Source organism: Nestor notabilis, unplaced genomic scaffold (genome assembly GCF_000696875.1).
Source record: "Nestor notabilis isolate BGI_N333 unplaced genomic scaffold, ASM69687v1 scaffold2433, whole genome shotgun sequence".
NCBI classification, from domain to species: Eukaryota; Metazoa; Chordata; class Aves; order Psittaciformes; family Psittacidae; genus Nestor; species Nestor notabilis.
Window position 1 is genome coordinate 105,715 of NW_009921310.1, and position 18,274 is coordinate 123,988.

Here is an 18,274-nt window from a genome sequence, read left to right on the forward strand (position 1 = left end):
TTATTTTGTGAATAGCCAGTACATTAGTGATACACTAATACAGATGACACACAGCATTATCCAGTCTATTCTTATAATAGGTGGCCTGTTACCTTTCACGTGGAGAACGGCACTTGATGAGATAGTGCCATTCAAATTTTTAGCCCGAACAACATAAAGGCCAGCATCTTTATCACACACCTTCTGAATGAACAAAGTATGCTTTGTCTCCTTTTGCAAAAGCTTTAAGTGCTCATCTGCAGTCAGTTTCTGGCCCTTCTTGTACCTGAAGCAGAGAGTCAGTTTTCAAGTCAGATTTATATCATTGTATTCAAAGTAGAACTCAAATTCAAAAAAACTCTTTACCTTTACACTGACAGCAAAGGATAGAGCTCACTGCTGTGCTCTCATTCCTCAGTTTTGAAATCATATGTAAACATGGGTGAATATTTAAACAATTCAAATTGCTGGATAATACATTCTTATTACTAGAAAATGTGGTTCTGCAAATGGTTATGAACGGACAAGTCATATTTATCTCACTGCTGTATTGGAGAGAGTAGCATGAAGGCCTGGGCCCTCAACTTGGTGCTGAAATACTTTTGCTAGTAATGTGATGAATCATCCACATTAAGCTCATGAATAGGCTCTTAAGATGCATAAGCATGTACAACCTTTCTGAACATGTGCCTTCAGTATAAAGAACAGCCAATGACCTGTTCCTCCACCCCAGGCCACTTAACATTTACTTTGTTCACAGCATCAAACAGAATAGAACAACTCATTAGAAATTATTCCATAGAACTGGTGTCATATTCTAACAGTTGAGGATCTGTCACCATGTATTGGCATTGACTCCTGATTTACACAGTGGAAGTGAGAGAAAATTCTAGCTTTTCTTGCCTCATGACATTTCAGTATAAGCTACGTTTAACCTACACAAACACAGAAATACTTTTCTGCATGTGTATTCAATAAAATGCCTACATCAGTGCAAAATACATGTACTGTATTTTTAGTTAAATTAAAAACTTTTATTTAAAAAACACATTTTTTGTTTTTATAAATTTCTAATTTGTAAAATGCTTTCAGTTGAATGTCTTTTTAAAAGACCGTATATCAACACTGTATATATTTTTAGCTAAATTAATTATTTGTTATGATTAAATCTGAAGGAAGCTGCCCCTCTTTCAGTCTCTGTTCATTGGCAGAGAATTTCTAAAAAGTAATCTTAAAATATGTTTATATTACATCCTCTGTATTTCTCACAAATGCAGTATAAAGTACCCTAATTAGACATACAGCAATTCAGAGAGAGATAGCGTGTGCACACAAATATATAAAACTTTAGTTTTATTTAGTTTTGGTTGTTTTTTTTAACCTATAATCTCTCTCCAGTTTTCAACATCGAAGTCTCACATATGCGTAAATGTGTGTCTGTTTGTACATTTAGTGCCTATATACAGCATACATGCGTGTGTACATGTTCACCCATGTATCATGCCAAATATCATATATCATGAGTAAAATGCAGGTGAATTTACTTATGACAAATCTGGAGCGTGCATTTATTTTAAGAAATTATTGAACAAGTGGAATGTCATATTCCGGAATTTAAAAACTGTATATTTGCTTAAAAAGAACATCGGAAATGCTTGCAGTAGTTTGATGCTGTCATTATTCATGAAATGAAGTACAGAGAGGTTATCTCAAGTAGGTTAATTGTCAAAGGCAATTTTGTAGGTGGGAATCATGCAAAAATGTGGAGTAGAAAGTACACAAGCCATTTATTCTAGTCTATATAATAACTAATTTCATTATAAGTGGTTCATGGTGTCTTGCTAATAGGTATGTTTACTACTTATTATAAGCTACCCACCATGTCAGTGTAGGCTCTGGGAATCCCGTTACTTCTACTTCCAGAGTTACCGGAGAACCTTCCATGACGGTTTTGTTAGATAGAAGCTGGGAGAAGTTAGGCGCCTGTCCAGTTAGGCTGGCCATGCTGTTCTTTTCTGATGGACTTTTAATCTCTTCTCGGGTGGCCATCTGCCTCTGACAGCTTCTGGTGGTGTCTGATTGAAACACGAAACCTGAGAATGCATCAGGCAAAGCATGCAGCCTGTCCTGGGTTTTAGTACAGTTATTCAAGTCATGCAATTGTTCTTGTGTTTCTACCATGCTTTTATGAAGCTCAAGGTGTTGCAAATGTGTTTTGCACACTTCACTCATCATGCTGTATACCGGTTTGGCATTTATAGTGCAGGAAGCAGTGCTGGCTTCAGATATTCCTTGTAAGCTACAAGTCAAAGGAGATACTGCCCTGACTTTTAGGCCAGAATCTGTTGAAGAGGCATAAAACTTCTCAAAGTGATCTGATGGGCTTTCTATTTTATTATCTGTAGCATCAGCATAAGCAGAATTTGTTAAGATACCAGGGACTTCCATCACTTTTTTAATACTAGCAGTTTTCTGCATTTGCAAGCTATAGGAACTGACATGCAAATTATGAGAACTACAACAGCACTGCTCTTCTAGCTCTGTTTCAGAATGTAAGAGGTTGGATTCTGGCGTCTCAGAAAGCGGTGGCAAAGAGATATCATCAGGTGATATACACTCATATTCATCTCCGGAGGGTATTTCTTCTGCCAGGAATTCAGTCTGTAAACTATCCTCTTTGGCCGAAGATGACAGCTCTGTATCCTGTGAAACAAGATCCTCGCCAGCTGGACAGATAATTAGAATATCAGCCAATTTATTCCTGTCCTTAAATTAGGATGGGAAAGAAGAGAAAGGCAAGAAGGAAAAGAAAAACAGAGAATGAGTTATCATTCTATGCATGCACTTTTCATGCAGCAGCTAGCAAAATATTTGAAATATTTCTTCTAATTAAGCTTAACATTCTGAGAAGCAGGAGGAAATATGTGGGAAATCAAAATTCATGAGAAAATTTTGCAGCAGCTAACTGGAATTCAAACTGTTCAGATACTTTTTAGCAGATACTATAACTATATATAAGCACTGATTACAACAGGATCAGTAAAAGAGACAGTCCCTCTTTCTACAAAGGACAAACTGTGGCTTTCCTGTAGGTGCTGTTTATAAGAGCATTTGCAAGGGGAAGGTGGAGGAGGAGGTGGCCTAATTACATCTAAATGAGAAATCATTATGTAGTAATAAGAATATATTATCAGCCAGGTTACTGGACTTTCATTGTTTGAGACAGTAACCAGTCCTGTTCAAGAGTTACAGAATTAAATCAATATCTTCCAAGCATTTTATATTTCCCTCTTTTTATGCCAGCTGTTTCAAGATATTGTTCAAAGATTAACAGAAAACAATGCTAAAATTATTTTTATATTATCTTGGATCTAGAATAGAAAAAAATCCCTCTTACCATATTTCAAAAAGAACTGGATGTGGCATGAGTACATTAATTTTAACTGTAAAGCACCAAAGACATTATCTGATGTATTAATTACTTCTCTGCCTCTTGATTTTTATGTAAATATGTACTTATATATTTAGATCAATTTTATTTGCGCCAGGGCTTTCAGCAAAGGTGTTCATAATGTTTTCTTATGCTATTCTCTCACTGTTAAATTCTATACAAAAATATGTAATCTATAAGCAATGTTTCTATCACCTATAAACTGTTCACTCAAATTAGTTGGGTGATACACTGGATGTCATTGCTTTCCAAACCAGGTATCTTTGGCAGTATCCATCATGAAAGTGCAGTGGCACATGTGTTTCACCTTTCTTTTTGCCTTATTGCTTTAAATACAACCTAATAATCAGTGCACAAAATTAAAAAAACAAAAGTAAGAAGTAGTGCCCTGGTCCTGTAGATATGGTTTAATACAGATATTTTTCCAAGTTAATACAGTTGTTGTTTCAAAGCCATGTGATTCATGCCAGATCCATGAATGAATGACTAGAAGAAAATTGAGATTTTATTGTCTCTATTTACTAAAGAATTTAATTCAGTTGTAAGATGAAGTTCAGTTGTAAGATGAACACATATTAAATGTGTTTTCCACAAGCATCCCCTGATGAACTCTGACCTCCAAAGTATCTTTCAATATGAATATATCATGGACAAACATGAAAAATTATAATTTACTTTCAAATTTGGTGAAATATGTCAATTTTTCCCCTTTCCAATTACTCAGAAAACAATAAATACTGAGTTACTTCTTTCTGCATGTATTCAATTTCTTAATTGGTGTTCTAATTTAAACTATTCATAAGAAATCATTATTTTTAGGTATTAATTCCAATAAACACTCACACAATATATTTTTATAGGGTTTTTTTATAGGGTTTGCAAATTTGACTGTCATCCAGCTCTTTCAACCTTATCAGCATTGTTCTAAATAGTGCTCTCAGACTTAAGCCTGACCAAATTTGCAAGTCTTTCTTAAATGAAGCTTTAATAGGCATTTCAGTAGCAAAATCTGGCTGTTTGGGTTTGACTTACAGTAACAAATATAAGAAACCAAATCTGATTAAGCATTAAGAAATAGAAAAATTCTTTATAGCATTAAATTCTGAGGAGGTATATTTAAAAGCATAGGTTCTGAATAGCCAGTGTCTACTGTCTGAATGAAATCAATGATCCAGCTTCATTCTGTCTATTGAGGAGTCTATGCACAATATACACACAGTGGCATACACATTCGGATAACTACAGGAAAGCCACTACAGCGTAGGAATCTTCCAATGACTAATCTAGGATCTTAGTGCAGGGATATGCTGTCTGAGGAGGCCACAGAATTGAACTAAGTTATTTCAGAAATCGCTGGAAAATTACCCTGGGGAAAATGCCGAGAAAAAGAACGACGGGTGGGCAGTGAGTGAGCAAGCTGTCAGACAGGCTTTGCAGCATGAAGACCTTCAGCCCTGGTATACAACCTGGGATCAAAAAAGCATGAGGATGACTGTGCCATGAGAAGGTCCAGGGCACTTTTAGGTGATATTTTTTTCTGAAGCAAAATAATACTGCAAAACCAATTTGCAGAAGCATAGGCAAAATTAGAGATTGGTGGCCCATTAGACAAGAGGTTGGGTATGGGCCAGGTCATTCCTTGTAAAGGATGGAAATGGAAGACAGAAAAGCTTCAGTGAGATGAACCTGCTACTTCTCCAAGTGAAGGATAGAGTGATAAAAAGGGTGGAGGCATCATAGTTGCCATACTTCACATCTGATATTTGCTGTATAGCATACCCTTGACTTCTCCCCTTGGCAGCTGAGGCACAGTCTGATGAGGACTGACAAAACTGTGGCCTAGTAAAATAGGGCTATGGACATCTGCTGGGACAGGAGACTCTCATGAAGGTGGCTCTTTGGAACAGTCACAAAATTTTCAGTGAAATCTGGGCTCCAAGTCAGTGGTGAAACTCCCATGGACTTGGAACAAAAGTAGGAAATTTTATTAGGCTCAGTTTTAGCTTATCAGCAGATTATAAAATGTTCTGTATTGAACTAAAGGGAATGTTAATAGTTGAATCTCCACAAAAATTCACAATTTAATGTCTTGTAGTATTGGTCTATGTTACCACCTGGCAAAATGGACATTTTAGAGCCCTAGATCGGTTACCAATATATCCTACCTTTCTAAAGACTTAAATATATTACCTCTCTATCCAATTTACCAGAATATTTCATGTAGTATTTACATTTACATCCAGGATCCCAAGGCTTCAAAATCTTCTTTAAACTAACGGAATTAATCTCATAAAACAGAGGTTTGGGTTTGTATTATCTGTATTTCTAATACATTTATTCATTGACAATTTGGAACCTTTCACATTCATTTACTGTAAATCCATGAATAAAACATGCTAGTCTGCTAGGGTTTTTATCATTCTAAATGCATGCCCCAGTCTTTCGATATCTAGTTTTGTTTTGTGCATTATCCTCACCATGTAATCCATACTTCAGAATTTATTTATGATCTCTACTGTTTGGAATGTTGGCAATAGAAATGTAACTTAAGCGTTTTGAGGTGAGGGCAAAGATCAGTAATTCCTAAAAACTGAGTTCTGCTATTTATTTGATGTAAAGCATCATACCAACAGTACAGTAGATTGGAATCATAGAATGGTTAGGGCTGGGGAGGACCTTAAGTTCATCTAGTTCCAACCCACAGTTATCTGTGACATGATGTCATAATGAACTGCTGACAGCTGTGGTTGTGTTCCACCATCTTTTTACCATGACTGCTTTCCTGTTATTCACACTGTTGTAAAGCTGAAGTAACCCTCTGCTTGTTTTGCATTGGATTTTTGTAATAATGTGAATGAAAAAACAATCAAAGCCCACCAATCTATAACAATATCCATCACTTCTGAGAAGCAACAAATTAAGGAGTAAAATTCCATTGAAAGTACACAACAATGTCCTTCGATTTGATTTAAAAATAAAAATAAAAATAAAAAATCAACATGAACAGCAGATACCTGTTTAGTGTTGGTAGGAGACAGAGTATTTTTTCTCTTCTGAGTAATGCTTTCTGAATTAGTAAGCAATTTACCTGATGACATCTGGAAGAAAAACATTTTTAAAAAAACCCACTTTATTTTCCTGATGAAGATCTTAATGATTCAGCAAAGAATCATAATTTCCACTGTTACTTAGTTCAAGTTCTGAGCTTCTCTCATAGCATATTACTTATAAATCAAACACTTCTTTAGCTTGTCTCTAGGGGATTTATGAATACAAGGGCTCTGGGAAAAAAAAACAGCAGTCTCCATTACTTCCTATATTCCCTTAAGTTGCCTTATAATGGAGAGAGCAGAATGTGTCCTCTCTTGAGGAAGGACAAATAGTTAAAAAGAGGACATCTCCATCAATAATACTGTGGCAATACAACCGAAAGAAAAACGGTAAAATAAATATGTGGATTGGGTGGACCAAGACTACACTGATAACACCCATCTTAAGGGATGCTTGAAGACTGAAAACCAAGAAGCTTCCCATCAATACACAAAGCCTTTTAAGAAATAGAATAAAAATAAAAGAAAAAAAAAAAATCTAGTGTTATCTAAGTTGTTGGTTGTTTTTTTTTAAATGAAAAATACTACCTGCTGCTTTTGTTCCTCTGCTTTTTCTTTAATAACAGCCTCACATGCTTCTTGACCATTTCTTTTTTCTTTTTGAAAAGTAACCAACTCCCCAGAAAACTCACTTTTCTGCAATGTGAAAAGAAAATTTGGGAAGTACCAATTGTTAGCTATACAATGTCTTATGCTCTGTACAACAGAGAAGAAAGAATCAGTGAAATGTTATCTAAAGCCTGTCATCAGCTTAGATGTAAATTGCTTATGGCAAAAGTATACAGCAAAACCTGATTCATTCATCCCTGGACAAGCAAAGGCAATATTTTTCAAAGCTGAGGGGATCTTTTCTGAGTCAAGCAAAGTATAGGACACCAAAGACTTCACTGGTTGGTCAAGAATCTCAGAAATATTAATCAATTTGTACCCAACATAAGCAAGGGAAAATAAAATATTAAGAAATTGACACTATTTGGAAAAAAAAAAAAAAGATAAACAACAAATCCAGAAAAAAAACTCAGGATTTCAGAAAAACTGTTATAGGGTGGAAATAAATACTTTTCAGTCTCTAGAATGTTCAAATTCATCTAAAATGTGGAAAGGGGAGAATATCCTCTTAGCATAAAACATAACCAGGCAGAACTTGCATTTGTTCTCATTTTCCTCCCTACTTCAGCCTCCCATCTAGACAGTCCATAACTATTCTGAATGTAATTAACTGTACTTTAGATCAGCTGCTTTACAATTCTTTTTGGTTAATACTTATTTCTAGCTGAAACCTCAAGCACTGCACAACTGGTTACAAAATGCTTACATAACAGAAATCTGGACAACCATACTGTATTTTATCAAGACTTCATGAATCCTTTAAAACTGTCATAGGAGAAATGTACAAAGAATATCACAGTGGCACAGCATAAGGAAAAACAAATGTTTCATAGTCATTTTTGTGTATTTCACATCTTTAGTTGTCCAACCAAAAGTTACTGTCCTAAATGAGTTCTCATAAGAAAGCACTGCATTATTAATTTTCCATTTTATAATTAAACAAGTGAAAAATTCTGTGATCTGATCAATATATTTTTTTCTGAAGAAAAAAAGTATTATTAAATTTTGCACTTGAAAACTCAAAGAGTTGTTTTTGTTCAGCCATGTATAATCAGCAGACTGCACATTTCTCAATAATTTGTGCTTTAAAAATGACAGGAAGTAAAAGTGAATTCATAGTCATGGCCTTCCATACTCATAGCACTTATTAGTGAAGATTATCTGCTGAATGACTTATTCTTCATAAGATACAGACATCAAATATTGAGATATTCTGGAAATGTTCAATAAAAATACCAGTTTTAAAATCTCAGAATGTTACACATTATAAAAAATAACTTTCATTTGAAAAAATTTGCAGAACTCTATATTGCAGAAAATTCTTTTTTTAACATATAGTGTTCCTTCTGACTGATTTTTTTAAAAGAATTATTTAAATTAAAGGTCAATGTAATCAGGAAATAGTTTATGAATGGTTCTGCATGAAAAAAGTGTTCTTCAAAAAACTGTTAAAGAAAGATAACATTACATTTAGCAAAATTAGTCAAATATGACAATTATTTTGAAATTCCACTTCTCTGGAAAAGATCTGTATTATGTTGAGCTTGCAAAAATATCAAAGATTCAAGCCTGACAAAACCTGGGGCTATTTAAATACTACAATAGCATTTAAGTAACACATGCATTGGAGAAGAATTTGGGAAAAAACCTAATTGGCATTTATATTGAAGCTTTTTTTATGGTCACAGTGCAAGGCAAAGTTTTCTTTCCATTCAGCTGATTAGTTTTACAATTCATTTCTGATTTTGACATCTCATACTGCTTTTGAGTGGATAATTTGAGTGTTCAGATTTTATAGTATAATTCCATCAAAGAAAAGTGAAAAAACATTCAACACCAACAAGAGTAGGACATTTAAGCATCTTAACTCTTTCAGCTTCACAGAAGAATTAAGTCATCATCTATTGCTGCATGTGGGATGTATTTCATTTATTACTTTCAGAGTGGGGTTGGAATAGACAGTCTTTATTACAGAAATCCAGCCTGCTCAGCTGTCTTCCATAGTTCTTCCTCAGTTGACACGTTCCTAATTACGCTCAAAGAAGACTATCAGAGATATATATATATATATATATATAAACCTAATTATGTTGGTGTTCTCTTTAACATTTATGTTGAGAAGAGATTCAGAGCAGCCCTGTGGAGAAGGACTTGAGGGTGTTAGTTGATGTGAACCTGAACATGAGCCAGCAGTGTGTGCTCACAGCCCAGAAAGCTAACTGTATCCTGGGCTGCACCAAAAGAAGAATGACCAGCAGGTCGAAGGAGGTGATCCTGCCCCTCTATTCTGTTCTTGTGAGACCTCACTTGGAGTACTTTGTACAGTTCTGGTGTCCTCAACATAAAAAGGACATGGAGCTGGTGGAGCAAGTCCAGAGGAGGGCCACAAGGATGATAAGAGGGCTGGAGCACCTCCTGTATGAAGACAGGCTGAGAAAGTTGGGGCTGTTCAGCCTGGAGAAGAGAAGGCTGCATGGAGACCTCATAACAGCTTCCAGTATCCGAAGGGGGCCTATAAGGATGCTGGGGAGGGACTCTTCATTAGGGACTCTAGTGGTAGGACAAGGGGTAATGGCTTCAGACTTAAAAAGGGGGAGTTTAGATTAGATATAAAGCAGAGGGTCTTTACAGTGAGGGTGGTGAGGCACTGGAATAGGCTGCCCAAGGAAGTTGTGAATGCTTCATCCCTGGCAGTGTTCAAGGCCAGGTTGGACAGAGCCTTGGCCGACATAGTTTAATGTGTGGTGTCCCTGCTCATGGCAGGGGGGTTGGAACTAGATGATCTTAAGGTCCTTTCCAACCCTAACTATTCTATGATTCTATGCTTACATAATTTAAATTAGTTTGGGTTTAGCACAACTTCTTTTTTGGGATGATTTTTCCAACATGGAGCCATGAATCTACATTGTTTGGCATTTTGTAGATATAACAATTACTTATATTAGAGAACAAAAAAACCAAGAAAGATGAGAAAAGGTATTTTCCTAGAATCTCAAAGAAACTGCAACATTTCCCCCTAAAGATTACTTGAAAGTAGTAACAGTTCTGGAAGAAGTCAAGAAAAAGAATCCTAGGATGAATATTTAGAGCACAAACAAATAGCATTTCATCAATTCATTATGATCACTACATAAGGTAATGGAAAAGCAAATAATTAAGAAATGCTTCATACTACATACTTTTAACTTCAGTTAAAAGCACTGTTTCAGACAATAAGACTGATATAGTTGATGCAGATGCAACACATTCTCCAGATTAAAAAGATATATACCTTAATCTCCTTAAGTTCCCTCAGAGACTTACACAACTCATCAATAGAATTAATGATTTCTTTGTACTTTAATATGGCTTTTTCAACATACTTCTTTCCTTCTTCAATACCTACAAAGGTAAAAAAAACCATGGAAGTAGAACAGAATGCCTCAAACAATTGTGTAACAATTTACTTTGTAACCCAAATATACTCCAATAATTACATTTTTCTGTGTTTTGTTTTGCTGGAGGAGTTCTGTGATTTGCAACCCTACCTCTTACTAGCTCATTTGACGTGGGCCTTCATAGTCACTGCAGGTCTTCTGCTAGGCTTCTCCTTGAAGGAAATTACTTCTGTCTGGTTAGCGGTATTGCTTTAAAAGATACTGACCTTGTAAAGTGTCTCCTAAACTAGCTGCCTTATTATACAGCTAGGAGACACTTAGATCCCTGTTACATGAAATACAAAACAAAGGCAGGGTGGAAAAGGTTTTTCCCATGTAATGATTCGAAAAAACACAAAGCGTGTTCTTTCTCCCAGTGTTCCTAATCAACTGATGTCAAGAACCTTTTCTGTCAGCTCCTTTCCCACAGATACAAATGTTTAAAATATTTAAAAGTTTCAAAAGTTAAAAAAATAAAAAAGGAGGGGTGGGGAGGAAGAGGGGGGAAAAAAAGTGATCTGTGGTTTCTAAATAGTTTCTAAATTAGAGGAATTTAAAAGCACAGTCTGACTCTGTTGGTACACGGTATATCCTTGCTTGGATGGTCACCTTATCTTTGGGTAAAATAACTTCAACAAGTATGTAAACATTACAAGTGGGAGGAAAACCAAACAAAACCAGAATTTTGTTGACCTTCATTCATTGGTCAATAATGTTCCAAATAAATACAATTGCAAATACAGTATTTGTAACAATCTACATTTTTTGCAAATAAAATGCTTAAGAAAGTTGGCAAATACTACTAGTTATTCATAGTGTTAATGTAAAAAATTCACTCAACACTAAGGTATATCACTGTAATATATTTTGGCTTCAAAGGCTTGCCTGTTATGAGATATCATAAGCCATGAAGTCTTAATTCCAGGCTCATAAATATTACAAGGACAGTCACATTTGATTTCAAAGTGAACTCAGGCTCTATAGAGAAAACCAAGCAATTATCAGAATGTTGAGTACTTTCATATTTTGTATTTTTTAAATATTTTTTTCTGAAATCCTTCACCTCTTCCAGTCAATACTTGAACAGTTTATTTTTAAACTTCATAAGATCTTGTTCTTAAATGAACAAATCTAGGAATCTGCTTAATCCTGTCCTAAGTTACTGCATTTTTCCCTGCAGTACATTACCAGACAGCTCCTCACCATATAACCGTTTAGCAAGGTCTGTAATATGCTGAATTTTTTCTTCCTGTTGAGGCACTGTAGGCTCAATAAACTTATTGAATTGCTTGTAGAGAGTCTCTATTGCTTCTCTTGTTTCACACTCTGCAGAATACTTGCCAACTCTAATGACTGTTGCACTCACATCTTCAAACCAAAATTGACACTGAAGGATAAAAACACTGCATTATAATAAACTATCAGCAGTACAAGCTTCTGTAGAATAGACAGGACTAATCTTAGACTTTCCATAATCAGTGGCATACAGTATGTCTTAAATTTTCCAATTTTAATTTAATCTGAAAAACATTTGTTCAGTACCAATGCTGCTTCAAATATTAACAGCTATTAAATTTTCTTTAAACACTATATCTATGCTCACCTTGTTAGCATGCTGAAGTTATTAGTTAATGTTTCTGCAAACGTATATTTTATTTCTGGGTTCTTTCCACCTTGTATATTAACTGATTAATTTAACAAACTTTGTATCATGGCCACACAAATATAGCTCTAAGGGCAGCGAGGTTGCTTAGATTTACTCTACTAGCAAACAAGGCTTTTGGTCTCAGCAACCATTAAAGTTGCTAGCAATCTTTCTACTGACAAGAATGGGCTTTAGAACAACATCCTTAATAAATGTTTTTGGTTAAGAATACTTAGAGGATAGAATCTGGTGTTCACTCAGTGTCATCTGTATTGTGTCATTACAGCAAGCAGCTAATAAGGACCCTTCTAAACAGCCATTAAAATCAGTGTTGTAGACTGTGCCTATTCCTGAAAGAAAAACTCTTGAGTAAAAGGTGATACTTTACACAGTGTAAAGAAAGCAATCTTAAATTTTAGCTCTAGCAAATAATTTATTTCCCTCAAAGTATGAGAGTTTAAAAATGTATATGCACAACAAATTGTAACAAATTGTTTTGCTAACAATATATGACCCATTGATCAGATTGCCAGACAATTAGCGCATCTTTTAAACAAAACCTTAGTATTGTGATCTATCATTAAGGGAATTTATTTGTCATGTAATTAGAACACTTTGGAGATATGAACACTGTTATTTCTAAAAATAAAAGACAGGAATGTTCTTGTGTCACAGCAAATGCACCAACAGAATGTGGCAGAAGGGAAATTACTGTTACAAATGCTTTTTTTCTTTTCTTAAAAACAAAAAAAAAAATGCATGAGGCAGTCTTCAGACACATTAAGGTTACAGAAGTCTCCAAAAAGACTTAGACTGCTGTTCTGAAAAAAATGCTTACAAGTCTGTTAAAAAAATTTTTTACATTTCAGTTCCAGAATTACACATCACACAGCTCTTCCTGACAACAAAGTGAGGATTGTGATAACCTGGGTTTTGTGGTGTGACAGCTATCAAAGAGGGTCTACAGCACTTTCTATGTTGCCTCAGAATACACTTAGAGAAAATTAACCCATAAGTATGATCATAGATACTAGATCATTTTGAAAGGCATATGGAGGTTGAGACCCCAGTAGTATGCATAATAATGCAAGAATGTGGTCACATTGCATGGGGTTTCCCCCTTTTCTCTACAAAGTTACAAAGTAAAAATAGGAAAAAAAAATACCAATCTACTTTTGAAAGTCACAGATTTTGCCTGAAGTAGTTATAAGTACTTTTATCTATCTCAATCCTGGGTATTACAGCCATACTAGGGAGAAGTTCTTTACTGTGAGGGTGGTGAGGCACTGGAATGGGTTGTCCAAGGAAGCTGTGAATGCTCCATCCATGGTGGCGTTCAAGGCCAGGCTGCACAGAGCCTTGGGTGGCATGGTTTAGTGAGAGGTGTCCCTGCCCATGGCAGGGGGGTTGGAACTAGATGAGCTTAAGGTCTTTTCCAACCCTAACTATTCTATGACTCTCAGATCTACTAGTACCTCTTCCATCATCTGTTGCAGATGCTCCATGAGATCCAGGTTTTGCTTGTAATCCTCCACAACTTTAGTAAAGTCATTCAGCTGTTTTTGTAGGTCACTGATTGACCCCAAGAGGACTCTAACTTTAGCATTAGGTTCATTAGCTACAGAGCCAATTACTTTCTTCTCTAAATTTTCCATCTTCTTTTTAAGAATCTGTTTAAAAGATACAGCAATGTTAAATATGGCAACAAAAATATTTCTGTTTTTAGAAATAATTAGTAAAAAACATGGAAAACACCACACAAACATTTCTGGTCCTGTGTTTTAAAATTTACAAGTACAAATTGCTTTTTCAATAATCAAAGGAAACTGGAAGGCCTCTTCAATGCTGATTAAAATCAATGTAAATTATATTTATTAAAGGCAGAATTGGGTTACATTTTTCAGCTTAAAACCAAACAAAGATCTGTAGTAAAAATAAATTGGGATCCTAAACAAAATAACTTTATTTGAATCTGGAAATTAAAAAATACTGCTAAGCCTTTGGAGTTTTTGATTACATATGAGTCAATTTAAACATGTCCTAGAATATTAACATATTGCTTAAGAATCTGATGTAGTTGACCCTGCTCTGAGGAAGGAATTTTAACCAGATATCTCCAGAGATTCCATCCAACCACAATGATTCTGTGATTTGAATTTGTAAGAATTTAAACAACAACAACAACAAAAAAAAAAAGACTCATAGAAGCTACTGAAATTTTCAAGTAAAAAAGTTGTGATGGAGGAGACTGGTAGAGTGGCAGAGCAGGTAAACAGAACTCGCTAGTTTTGATTGGCAATTAAAAAGGCCATTGGAGGCTTTGAGAGAAGAGTTTTGAGTGAATTTAAAGAATGGTTGAGGCTAGTAGGGATCTAAGGTGCAAATAAGCATGACCAACTCAAGGCAACGCATGCAGAAAAAGGTTCTGAAGATGTATGAGGAAATGAGAAAGACAAGGAAGTAGCTGGATGCAAAAGGGGATATGTGTGTGCATTTATTGTTAATTTTGATGGGCTATTTGTTTTATTTTGGTTTTGTTTGTTTGCTTGTTTTGGGGGTGGTGGTTTGTTTTTTTTTTCGGTTTTGGTCTTTGTTTTTTTTTAAGGAGAGGGAATACGAAGTCACACGCTGTGAAGGAACAGAGGCAAGAGAATAAAATTAAATAGAAAAATAATGGGCAACAAAAAGAGTGAACACAGGGAAGTCAGGAATTGAGATAAGATCATTTCACTGAAGGAAATGGAAAAATAAAAGGAACAGAAAATGCAAAATGTATCAGTCAGTGACTGAGATGCGAAGGATATAAAGCTGAATAAAAGGGAAGCTCACAATACATTTTGCATCTCCTCTGATCTGCTTGGCACAGACCACAGCAATTCAATCAGTGAAACCTCCAATAAAACAAAAGCTTCTAACATTACCTGTATTTTATCTGCATATATCTCAACTTGCTGAATCTGTATTTTAAGTACTTTCAGATTTCGAGCTTTTTCAGCTTTCTTTGTATAGTTGAACTTCAAATTGTTGAATTTCTTTTTGAGATCCTTAAATGATTCTCTGAGCTGAAACACAATAAGTATATTTGTTAGTAAAAGAGACTCCAGAACACTTCTATTCAGGTTTTATTAACAACTGTTTAGCAGACCACAATCTGACCACTGAAAATGTAGTACTGAAATTAATAATACTATGCCATCTCATAAAGCATCCTCATTTCATTTCTCCAAGTATGGTAGCACAGAGATTCTCCCTAACAGATACCCAAAGAAAGCCTCATCTAATTAAAGCTAGATAGATTTGGTAGCACATAACAGTATTATTGCCAGTTAGCACTGACTTGGTGCAGCAAGCTCAACATTAGGGAAAATTATTTTTATAATAATATAAACTAGGATGAACTAGTAGCATCATTGTCTTTCAAGATTTTTCAGAAGGGCTTATATCAGCTGAGATTACTACTATTAGTTATATTAAACTTGCTATAAAACTATCTTGTTATTTAGATGGATTGTGGCTACATTTTCTTTAATCTATGAAATATTTTTAAGATTGAAACTGATAGGAATGACACTGATGAAGATCTGGGAAGCTACACTTTAATTTACACACATATGAATCAGATGCATTACCAATTTACCAGTACGAATTTAATACACTTCAAAAAGAAGAGTACTATATGATCAACATAATTTTAAAAACAGTGTTTATTTACCAAAGGAACTAGTTTTAATATAGGGGTTTGGGTTTTTTTCAACATCATTTATCTGTTTGTTTTAATATCCTTTTACACGATTGCCATTAATAAACCATATGTCATTCTTTGCATTATATGAATAAGCAGATCAAACATACTCAGCTAAATTATCTTTAAAGAACTCTGGATTAAGTATAATTTTTTTTCAGTATTTTCTCTCTGAAAGCTATGTAATTTTCGATTTTATTTACAACTGCAAAAAATCCTTTTAGATGTTACGATTACTTTTGAATGCCTTTAAACATAGAATACAAGAAGTAGACAAGAAAAAAACTGCATAAAATATGTTTTGGGTATCTTATAAAAGGCACTATTTTAATTATATTGCAATTCCATGATCCCATTTTCAAATTATTTATAAAAATACATTATGTAAAATGGTATAATCTAAATGAACTGATATAAAAGAAATGCAGCAGTTCTAATGCTGTTCCTCCAGACACACAAATGAAAAGATTTTATTTGATTAGTGTTAACAAGTTCAGGTCACATCCACAATTTGATATTTAGTTTACATATTTCAGGCTTTTTTTTTTTTATATTAAAAAGCCCTACAGACTTCCCCCTGCCCTCCTTGTCCTCCCTGCCAGAGAATCCATGGAGTAATGAGTGCTCATTTTGCAGCTAGTTATTGGAACAGCTAGCAATTAAACATTATTATTATTACATACTAATGTTAATCCATCAAGGGATATATTTTTCATTTTCATTTCATCTAGTGGGATGTTGCTACATTACTGCAGAATAGACAAATGGTGTTCACTCAGTGTAATAGAAAAGATGGGAATTCTATCACTGGCACTGCGATATCCAATTAGTTTAAGCTCTTTATCCCACCTAAGTACACAGAATAATAAAATCTATCTAAATCCCCTCTGTTAATAAAACAAACTGCAGAACAATGTTTTGTATTCAGAACACAAAAGCCTTATTTGTTGGTTTAATTTTGATGAAAAGAAGCAATGAACTAGAGTTTATTTTAGCTTATTTCACTGGCTTATGCGCATACATAGGTTAATGACCATTTATAAGGCCAAAGGCTCTCCTCCTAGCAGTATGTGAAATTAGATCACCTTGTTTCAGATGTGATGTCTCATGTGTCAAAGGTCTGCAGCTGCTGTCACTTATCTCTCTTAGCCTCAGTGGAAAAACCAGATTCAGCTCAGACTTGTACATTACCCCCTCAGAGCGCACGTACACAACTCCTGTTATCACCAGCAATTGTACCAAGGATGATATAGGGCTGCCAGTTTTTAGAAATCTAAATGTAACTCAGTTTCCCATTATTTTCCACAAAATTAAATGAGAAATACTGAAGGAACTATCAACCTTAATACACTGCAGTGACTTCAGCCCACAAGTTTAGTGGAACTTTGTAACTTGTCTATTGTGTCATAGTCATAAATCAGGCAGCTGTTCCTAACTATAGTTGGCCTGTCATAGGTAGAGAATGAGAGTAGAGGAGAGGGGTTTAGGTGCCAATTGCTCTGATTTATCACACAACTACAAAATAAATGGAAAAAGTAAGTTATAAAGCTGCTTTAAACATTTAAATTTTTTTAACAGTACAGTTCCAGTAAAACACTTTGAATTCTTGTGCAAGCCACTCCAGGAGGCACTTCAGTGTTGTTAGCCACTTACCTTTCTCTATTTCTACACAAAACTTTTAGTAGCACTAATAATCAAAACAGTCCATGAAAGCAGGTTGTTGTAAATAGGTTTTTAAAGTGGCAGAGATTAAAGAACAGCCAGCCAGAAAGTGGGAAGAAAGAAAAGGCACTGTTCAAGTAATTAATGATTACGTTAATTCTGGGACTGCAAGCAAAATAAATTACAAGGTGAGAAATGTGCTATCAGTTCCTACTGACAACATGTGAACAGAGGTAGCTTATTACCCTCTTTGGTTAAAATCCACATTTTGAATCATACCTTTCCATAAACATATAAACAATGACATGATGAAGAGGAAAGAAGTGAGATGACTGAAGACAGCTGAGAACCTAGTTCAGGATGTTACTCTTCTGTCGCAAGTTTTGTGCAGACATGCATAAATGTTATTTTCAAAGTGATCACCTAAAGAAAAAGCTGTTTTGTTGCAAAAGTTATCTTATTTATTACTTATAATCCCATGAACAGATTCAGTGTAGTATAAAGCTATGGTTATCTGAGGCTTGACTCATGTCTGTCACAAATGGTTGCAGTGTAATGCAGTGGAGTTGCGGCCCTTCGGAAGCTGCTGCTTAAGCTACTTATTAAAGCAGAAAGCCCAAACTGGCATATACAGATCCCAAAGGTCATATGAGCTTTCCC

At 35.0% G+C, this 18,274-nt stretch overlaps 1 protein-coding gene across 1 annotated transcript in view; it reads right to left on the bottom strand.

Moving 5' to 3' along the window:
• The window catches only part of CCDC141 (coiled-coil domain containing 141), a 71,511-nt gene continuing 53,237 nt past the window's right edge, over positions 1-18,274 (bottom strand). The window contains exons 19-24 of the mRNA XM_010011087.1: positions 15,132-15,272; positions 13,686-13,880; positions 11,769-11,952; positions 10,421-10,530; positions 1,859-2,745; positions 1-265 (exon numbers count right to left, since the gene is read on the bottom strand). Coding sequence (XP_010009389.1) covers positions 1-265; positions 1,859-2,745; positions 10,421-10,530; positions 11,769-11,952; positions 13,686-13,880; positions 15,132-15,272 — 1,782 coding nt within the window. The remainder of the gene's footprint in view (positions 266-1,858; positions 2,746-10,420; positions 10,531-11,768; positions 11,953-13,685; positions 13,881-15,131; positions 15,273-18,274) is intronic.